At 37.1% G+C, this 10,093-nt stretch overlaps 1 protein-coding gene across 8 annotated transcripts in view; it reads right to left on the bottom strand.

Moving 5' to 3' along the window:
• Positions 1–6,892, bottom strand: part of LOC18040214 (ultraviolet-B receptor UVR8) — a 25,088-nt gene extending 18,196 nt beyond the window's left edge. Inside the window, exons 1-5 of one of the 8 annotated variants that reach the window (XM_024184345.1) lie at positions 5,960–6,892; positions 5,801–5,830; positions 5,324–5,689; positions 4,946–5,022; positions 1,988–2,066 (exon numbers count right to left, since the gene is read on the bottom strand). In XM_024184345.1, the coding sequence (XP_024040113.1) occupies positions 1,988–2,066; positions 4,946–5,022; positions 5,324–5,585 (418 nt within the window). In that variant the 5' untranslated portion in view covers positions 5,586–5,689; positions 5,801–5,830; positions 5,960–6,892. Of the gene's footprint in view, positions 1–1,987; positions 2,067–4,945; positions 5,023–5,323; positions 5,831–5,959 lie in introns of all 8 variants that reach the window. The other 7 variants (XM_024184346.1, XM_024184347.1, XM_024184348.1 and 4 more) reach the window with 7 other exon arrangements.
• Positions 6,893–10,093: the final 3,201 nt, after the last annotated feature.

Raw genomic sequence — 10,093 nt, 5'->3', positions numbered from 1 at the left:
GGAAGCTTTGTTCGTGAAATTGTTAGGCTTCATGGGATACCACAGTCAATTATCTCTGACCGAGATAGGATATTCTTGAGCCATTTTTGGAGTGAATTGTTCAAGCTGCAGGGAACTACTCTCAAAAGAAGCACCGCCTATCATCCACAATCTGATGGACAAGCTGTCAATCGTTGTCTGGAAACGTATCTACGCTGCTTTGCTTTTGGAAAACCTCGAAGTTGGACTCGCTGGTTGGCATGGGTTGAGTATTGGTATAATACTTCCTTCCACTCTTCTACACGTTGTACTCCATTTCGTGCTCTCTATGGAAGGGATCCACCCCCTCTTATTCAGTATGAGCAAGGAGCTGCTTCGGTATCTTTGGTGGAACAGTTAATGGAGGATCGTGATGCCATACTGGACGATCTGAGGATGCAGTTGCTTCGTGCCCAGCAGCGGATGAAGCTGCAAGCTGATCAAAAGCGCCATCATGTAGAGTTCAATGCAGGTGATTTGGTATTTCTGAAACTAAGACCTTACCGGCAGCGCTCCCTCGCTCAACGTAAGTGTGAGAAATTAGCTGCACGTTACTACGGTCCATTTAAGGTTCTTCAGCGTATCGGGAAGGTGGCATACAAACTAGAACTGCCTCAAACAGCAAAACTCCACCCTGTCTTTCATGTTTCGCAGTTGAGGGCAGCACTTGGTATGTCATCCTTTTCCCCCACTATCCCCCCACAGTTGACTCCTGAGCTTGAACTCGTGGTGGAACCTGAAAAATTGTTGGGAGTTCGTCCTAAGGTTAATGGTCAATCTAGTGAAGTGGAGGTGCTGCTCAAATGGAAATCCTTGCCTAAATTTGAGGCAACTTGGGAGGATTTTCATCTGATCCAACAACAATTTCCCGATTTCCACCTTGAGGACAAGGTGAAAGTTTGGGCGGATGGTAATGTTAGGCCACAAGTGCGTTTCACATATGCAAGGCGCAAGGGTAATTTCGGAAATACCAATCGTGGTTGACGTGTCATCAAGTAGTATAGAGAGAAGAGTTTGTTATGCATTTCTGTTAGTAATAAGTTGATGGTTTTCGGTTTTGATAATTTGTTAAGAGTTTTTCTGTTATTCTATTTGGGCGTAGAAGTGAGGAGGTTATATGGAGAGGAGCTGGTTTTTGGGAAGGGGATTTAGAGAATTATTTTGTAGTGAGCTTGCTCATTTTGGGAGAGATACCAAGCCTCTTGAATGCTTGGGTGTTTTAGTTTATTTCTGCAGATAAATACAAGTTTTCCTACTTCCAACAACATTCTGCTCTCTACTGTGTTGTTTATCTAACCATTTCAATTCAGGGCTTATCAGTTTATGGCAGGGCTTACCATTGAAACTTAGCAAGTACCACCCAATCATTTATTTACTCTTAGTACAACTGATATTATTTTGGGGTATTACTATTAGTTCATTGATTCATATGGATGCGAGGACCTTCCTCTTCCCGAGTGGAATGTTTAGTCAATATTATATCTAATCGCATGCATGAACCCTGTTTCTATAACTCTTGAGCATTACCTAGTTTTATTCTTTTGCTCGAGCATTCACAAAATCTCTTCCCTCCCTCCCTCTAATGTGCCTGATTATTTTTATAGCACCTCTTAAATGAAAATCCTATCAGCATCCGCACAAGAGATGAAACTAGCGTTTAGAATAAACAAAGATCTCAGACATAAGATATAGAAATGTGAAAATTGGTAGATGTAGTACTCATTGTTCATGTAGCCTTGAATGTGCTGATGGGAAGAATAAAAAGTCAAATTAGACCTTTTACCAAATTAGATATTTTGGACTTCAGCTCTTCTTTCTTTTCAGTTTCTATTAGATTTATGGATCAATTTACTATTCCCTTCCAAAAATGCATTTTTCTTTGAAAAAAAAGGGGTCTAAGTTTTGACTACCGCTGTTCAACTAATAGATATTGCACAGCTCTACATAAATGTTCTGCCTAACTCAAAACCTGTAATGGCAGAAGAGTGATGGTAACCAGTTGAGATTTGCACAACTTCTTTCTTGAGTCCGGAAATCCTAAGTGGCTCCTACAACAAAATAATAGGGTAAGTGGAAAATTCAAAAAGAACGCTCATATTCCAAAGGCATTGTCTTTAATAATAGGACCATAGAAACATTCAGTCCAAATATATGAGGGTGAAGGCAAACAAAACAATAGACCAAAGCTACCACAATGCAGTGCTGCCACACTCATCTGTGATCTGAAATACATATCACAGCATATAAAACTCATTACAATGCACTAATCATGATATTAAAAAAACTATATATACATGTGATGCCTAATTTTTTTTTCCTGTTTTGTCAATGGAAGGGCAAACAGCAAAACTTCATTTTTTGCCCCTTAGTTATCTTTTTGGAGGGAAAAAAGAAAATAAAAAAACTATTTCCTAAGACTTGAGCAAATACATCCAACCTTTACATTTTTACTTTCTTGCTGGCTTTGTTAATCTCAGAACCTAAAACATTTACAACCCAACCAGCCTTTACCACTTGTACTACTATCCAAGTGCATCCAACTCAAACACATTAATGAATAATCATATAAATCCATGCCACCACTAGGTAGAGTTCAAGTTTCTAGGTCATACAAGTGTAGGAAAATCTTGAAAACATATAATACTTGTATTTTACTAATCAATGATTAAAGAGTAATCATAAACAAGACAAAGGCAGCTGTTAGGTCAAAAATAAAAACTTTAATAGGTAAAAATAGGAACCAAGATGAACTCAAACACTGTCCACTAGTTAACCAGTTGAAGACCACTTCTGAACTTAATGCATGAAATATTTCTGGTAACTACCTTTATCAACATATTTCACTGCACATGTGGAGCTCCTACAGGGGAATTCAAGTCCCTAACAGACAAGACCAGGCATGTTAAGAACCCAGTTACTTGGTGTAGGATAAAGTAGAGACAAAAACCTAATTTCTTCCAACTGAAATAAGGGTAGCTTGTTTAGTAGTATAGAAAGAAAACTAAAACAATGAACGATATGGATTCAGCATAAGAAATTACTAAACAGGACCAAATGTCCACAGACAGCTCTAAAGAAAAAGCTATAATGAGAAAAAACAACATCCAAGAACTAAAAAATTCACAACATCTGCCTCTTGTACCATGAGAAATGCTCATGATCCCTTCAACAAGGTTCTCTCAACTACACAAACCATATCACGACCTCTTGGCAATTATGAAACAACATCCAAGAACTAAAAAATCACAAAATCTACTTGTTATACCATGAGAAATGCTTATGATCCCCCCAACAAGGGTCTCTCAACTACACAAGCTATATCACGACCTCTTGGTAATTATGACGGATAAAGAAGAAAGAAGTATATTCAAACTCTTTCCAAACCAAGATTCGTAGAGAAGTAGAGAAAGTAGATCTTTCTGGGAAGCAAAGAATCTCTACCGCAACCAAATTATCCATTATTTCTTTATTTCTTCCCAAAACACACATAAAAATACAAGAATCGCACTCTTACAAAGAGGCTTAATTTTTTTCTCTTTCCATGAAATAAGCTAAAAGCATTCTCCTTAAGGAGTGTATCACAAGAATCCAAAGCTGCTCAATTGTCTTATATAACCTTGCCCAAAACGTTTTAACTTATATTTCCATGAAAAAGTTAAATAAAATGTATTGATGATTCAGGAGAACTTAATTGAATTATGAAAAATGGAATAGAGAACTAAAACTAACCAACATCATTCACTACTCTCCTCCACTTCATGTAGCTGCCTTTGTCTCCTATTTCTCATGTCTCAGCCTCTCAATCTCTCTCCCTACTCAAACAATTTCGAGTCTCTCAATCTATTTTCTGCCCACAGCAACCCCATTATTCTTTCTCTCACATCAAGACTCTACCCTCACTTTTGTTCAGATCTGTTGTTCTTTTCAATGCTAAAAACAACAGTGGGCTGATTAGGAACTATAGCTGATCTTGTATTTCTATTAAACTGATTTACATCCTGGAGTATTAGAAACACAACAAAAAAGTGGCGACAAAAAAGCCATTTAGGTAAATAGTCTTCAATTTCTCAAGTCCTCAATAACTAGAAAGAGTTTTAGACTTGGAAGAAGCTGTTTGCTCTTTGGTACAAGCAAACACTGTTTTCCCCCTTTTCTTCTTCTGCTACTTTGGAGAAAATTTTTGTGTGATTTTTGGAGTTGCTTCTGCAATCCAAATTGAATTCCAAGTAAATTTTGAGATCATTTGTTTAATTCAAATGAACTAATGCTAATGATTTTTGTTATGTAGGGTTATAGGGTAAGATTTAACAATCTAAGGAAACTTACCATTCTTAGTTATAGGGAATTACAAAGTTAGTTCCTACAACCCTAATGAAAATGTATAGTCCCAAACCTATTTGAAAAGGCAGTAAAGAATTAAGGAAACTTCATATAGATGGAAAAAGTGATAAATTGAGTTATAAGTCATTGACTGTCTGAAACCTAATTGTTCCAAACAAGTAAAAGTTAAAATTCATTATCAGGTAGAAGCATGACAACTGAATGCACCTCACAAGCTTAAAAATGCACATGAGAAACACTTGATTTGAAAGTCAAAATAAGATTTTATTACGGTCTCTTAATTGGTTTGACTAAGGACCATGTAAAATGACAAAATGTATCTTCAATCCTTTTTCCTTCCAGGTAGTAAGCCAAAACCCACACCCAATTTTACTTGTATGGTCTTATTAAAATAGGGAATTATACAAAATCATTTAAATTCAAACTCCAATGATCAGCCAAATAAAACTGCTAGAAAGCCACTTGGTCAAGCCCCTAGGGGAGAATCTAAATGTGATTGTCTAGCTGAATCTAAACGTGATTGTTAACCAAAATAAGGCCCAAAAGATGAAGGAAAAGTCTAAGCAGAAAAGTAAAATTATCATACCAAAGAGTAACCAATATTTTCTGATATGCCGAGCTGTCCAAAATCATTAAGACCAGTAGCATAAATGCAGCCAGTTTCTGTCAAAGGTGGAGGATGAATTATGAGTCTCTAACTGAACACTCAAAGGTGGAGGACAATTTATGAGTCTCTACCTGAACAGTCAAAGGTGAAGAATGATTTGTGAGCCCCAACCTGAATACAGGCCACAGCCCACAATCTTCACAATTCATCACCAAATTTATGAGGAATAAAACCAAATTTTTTTATAAAACAAAGGGCATGACTGAATGCTATATCTTTTATTAGATAGAGAAGAGAATAATTACAACATAAAATGTCTAAAGTAATTTATCTTAGAAAAAAAATAAAGAAATAAACCTGTTAAGAACAAGGTATGGGCTCCACCACAAGCAAGGGCTTTGAGGCTGTGTTTCTCAAAGGCAGAACACACGACAGGCCTCCACCGAGACTCCAAGCTCCCCAAACCTAACCTTCCATAGTCTCCATTTCCCCACAAAGCTGCAAATCTCCTTTGCAGTGTGCTTGATATCCATCTTTTGCATATCCCTAATTTTGATCCTAACTTTATATCTTGTTTAAGATGGTATTTTGTCATTGCAGTCAAACTTCTACCCAACATTGTCTTTCATCAACTAGACCAAGAAAAGATCTAAAAAGATTTAATGTCGTCTTTTTTTCTTTTAGGGACTTGGCTAGTACTAGAGATATCTTGCATGAACCATTCTATTTAAAAAAAAAAATTCAAATGGTTGACAGAATATATGAAAATTCAAATATTAATTAACTTGCTAAGTTGCTATAGTTAAATAAGTTTAGTCCTTTATCTACTCTTACGTATCTCTCAAACCAAGCGCTGCAAGCTACCTGTAAAAGAGAAATCAAACAAGAATAAGCAGCAAAAACAGGACGGAACAGACTTCAGCTGCGAAATGAAATTCACTAGCAAGAAAGAACACAAAACGGCTGATTTCTCTAACTCAAATGAACACCCACCTGCACAATAAAAGAAATTATAAAAGCATATCTTGTTCTTGGTTGGAAACTGTATTTCTCACACTCCTTATTCCAATTTGCTATAGCAAGAGCAAATGCACTCTATCTCTGTCTAGGAATTTTGGTAATCCAGGCGCAGCAAAATTCTGCTCCTGAATCTGATAAAAGACCCAGATTTTATCCAGGCAAGAAAACCCATATAACAATGCAGAAATCTGGGTGTATAAAATTGAAAAATTGAAGCAATTTAGGAAGTAGGAACCTGTACTTCGTGTATATCTTATGCGAATAGAAAATACAGACAATCACAAAAGCATAAAAAAAATTAAAAAAAAAAAAATCGATCAGTTAAGCACAATGAAACTAATTTCACTAACAACAACCCCGCCAATAAAAATAAATATATTGATCAGTTATTTCCTCCTGCTGCCACTGTTCACAAGCACCAAAGAGATGTTTAGATTCTAGGTTATTTTTATTTGTTAGTGTTAGGATGCTTTCCTTTTTCAATTAGGATTTCGGGTTATAGTTAGATGAAAATTAAGATTGTGCTGACCTCTCTTCCTCTCTTTTTCCTTTTAATTCTCTATATTATTCTAATCAATCCAAGACCCTAACACCAGATGACAAGCCATCAGTCATATAGACAAGTGTACGGTAAGCGAAAACGGATCAAGAAAGAGTAGATTACTGTACTCAAGAGCAAGAGCTCGTTCGAGACAATTAACGACTATCGGCGCTCATCTTGGCAGAGACATCAGTCTATTCGTTTCGGCTTCGCGGTGGTTTTGATATCCACGAACGACAAACGTAGTACGGCAGGCAGTGGAGGTGACTGGTGCAGCCGCTCGTGGTGGTAATTGATCAGTTAAGTTAAAAAAAATTTCCTTTTTGCGATTGATTCGCTTTTTCCTTTCTTTTGAAAGTTGTGAGTGATCAGTAAGTTTTTTTTTTTTTTGTTTAAACAGAATGATCAGTAAAATTAAAGATTTTCGGCCTCCGGCAATTTCCTTTGCCATACTCCCATAGCAAATAAGTGAATAATGGCTACCCACATCTATAGCCACGTGTACCGTAGTATTTTGTTTTGAGCCAAATGGTTATGTATCATAACTTATCGGCATCGATTGGGCAGCTATACTTTAAAAAACACCACTGACTCATTTTTTAGGACTCGCCTATCGTGCAATAGTGGCACCATGCCACTACTTTTATCTTTTTTGTGTAAACTTTCATGAAGCCTTTTCATTTATTCTTATTTAAACTTTGCTTCACAAATATTAAGTTCATTTTTCCCAAATCCGTGAATCCTTCAACGGCCGATCAACAGCAAATCGGCTCCTCTGGTGGCAGTAGTTGGTCAGAAAAGACAGAGGGAATTGTAGAGAACAAAACTCAAGTGGTGGCGTCACCGGAAATTAGAGAAACAACGGCGAATTGAAGCGGGGATTCTGTGACTTTTCACGGCTTCGATCGGCAGCTTTCCGAATGCTTTACGGCAACAAGGATAGCATAGAGATGACCGGCATCGCATGAGCTTCCGATCGATACCAACTTTGGCCGGTGGAGTTGCCGGAAACAGAAACAAAATCCGGGTCGGGTTGACCCGGTTATTTTTGTGACAAGGATGGCGTGGAGATGACTGGCATCGCACGATCTTCCGATCGGTACCAACCTTGGCCGGTGGCGTGGACGAAAATGGAAACGAAATTCGGGTCGGGTTTGCCGGTATTTGTGATAAAGAGAGGGGTATTGTGATAAAGGTGTAATATAGAAGAAAAATGTATAAATAACAAATAGTATAAGGTGCTAATTATAATGTTTATATGGATGCAATAGAAATTAATTTAATATTTATGAGGTAAAGTTTAAATAAAAATGAATGAAAGGGGTTCAATGAAATTTTACAACACTGCTGACACAAAAGACAAAACTAGTGGTACGGATACCATGGTGGTGCCGTAGCTGGATCCCATTTTCTAATTGGGTAAAATTAGATTCGGATCAGATTTAGATCAACTCGATCGAATTTTGAGTTGATTAGATTGAATAAAAATTCATCCAAACTTAAAATTTGAATTTATAATTCGGATCGGATCGGATTATGTCAGCATTCGATTCAAATTGGATTCGGATTAAATAGGTCAATTTGGATTAATTGGGTCAATTCGAGTCAATTTGAGTTAGGTGAAATCGAATCAAATAAAATTCAGATTACTTCGAGTCAGACTGGATTCATGCAATTTTGAACTATTTTTTGTTTTCTTGAGCTTTGTAGATTGCTTTTTAAGTTGTTTTTCTTAATTGTAATCCTTTTTTACCGATTTTCAACCAACCAAAAAAAATGAAAATACTACGAAATCAAATTCAAATGAATAAAAATTAAAATTAACACAAAGTTCAAACTTAATAAAAAAATAAAATTAACACAAAATTCAAACTTAATAGTTCCCATCCAAAGCACAATGTACAAACGTTAATCTTTAAAACATAAAGTCACAAAATTTAAACATAATCAAATAGTTTCCAAAACACAAATCACAAAGTACAAAACACAATAAAGCTTAAACATAAATACTAAATAAACTTCCTCCACGGCTCCATCGTTCCTTGCAAGCACTTTGATAAATTCTAACTTCAACTTCTTGCACTCCAAGTTAAACCATCAATCTCCTAGAGAAGGATTGAAGAAATAATATACAATAACTACATTTTTTAAGCCACATTCTTGTCGTGGGATGAGTTTTGTTGCATAACAACCCGTGCGGCACTTAAACTTCTAGCATAAAAGTTACTAAGTAACCTAATGATGTTCTCAAACTAGCTAAGAAATGATGCTTGCAACAATACTAGAGAGAAGAGAGAGCAATATGGCTGAATATATTTTTTTTTACCCACAATAGAATAAATACAAGAGAGCTTTTTACAAGAACTTGAGAGCTTGTGCGTAAGGTACGTTGTGTATGCTAGTGGTGTTGGTGTGGTGAGCAAAAATGGCAATGGTGATGGGGTATTTATAGTGTTTGATGCCTAGTTCTAAAGCTCACCATGCAAGTTGGCAACTTGCCCAAAATTTCTTCCTAGGACTAAAATGCAAAATTATAGAAACTTCTAACTATTTACAAATTGTAGAGAATTCTAGAGTTCGAGTCGGGCTTAGTCGCTTGCTTAGTGTACCATAGTTGGTTAGTTGTATAAGGCGGCCTAATGTTGAGTGCACCCTGTTGCTAAGTACATCCATTTATTGAGCGCAGCGCACCCCATTTCTAAGTGCATCCTACCTTTAGGCGGACTTTTGCTGAGTGTACCCTCGTGCTCAAAGTTAACCTTCGTTGGTGGCAAATTTGAGTGGCCCATGACATTCCTCCCCCACTTATGCTCGTGGCATCCTCATCTCATTCTCATGCTTGCACTTTTGGATTTGTTCCTCGAATTGCCATAAGTCTTCTTCGCGTTTCCAAGTAACTTCACTTTTGGGGAGGTTCTTCCACTTCATGAAGTACTTGTTGTAAGCCGATATGCTCCTTTTACGAATTACTCAATCGGTAAGGATGTATTCCATGTCCTTGTCATGTGCTATGACAACGACAGTTGGGGCACGTCTTGACTCACCTTTGCGTGGGTCTTCCGCATCTTTATGGTATGGCTTGAGTAGACTCAGATGGAAAACCGGATGGATCTTAAGTCTTGGCAAAAGTTAGAATTGATACAAGACATTGCCGACACATCGTACAACTTAGAAAGACCCCTTGTATTGCCTCACTAACCCCTTGTGGACTCTCTGCAAACTCTTAAACTGTTGGGATAAGAGCTTAACCATGACTTGATCGCTTTTCTTGTATTTGACGTGGTGTCTTTTAGAATGAGCCCATTTTTTCATTTTTCGTGTGGCTTTATCAAGGTATACTCACGTGATGTCTGCTTCCTTGTGCTATTCATGGGCAAACTTATAAACCGTTGGGTTTTTTCCTCCATATGTTAAGGCTACGACATTAAGCGTCATGGGTTAGAATCCCATGATGATCTTGAAATGACTCTTTCTCGTAGCCTCGTTTTGTTGAAGGTTGTATGAGAATTAGGCAACATCGAGCAAGTTCATTCAATCTTGCTAATGAATGCTCACGTAGTGCCTCA

Source organism: Citrus clementina, unplaced genomic scaffold (assembly GCF_000493195.1).
Source record: "Citrus clementina cultivar Clemenules unplaced genomic scaffold, Citrus_clementina_v1.0 scaffold_5, whole genome shotgun sequence".
NCBI lineage: Eukaryota > Viridiplantae > Streptophyta > Magnoliopsida > Sapindales > Rutaceae > Citrus > Citrus x clementina.
Note: the sequence above shows the minus strand (reverse complement) of the source record. Positions and strands in the feature narration are given on the sequence as shown.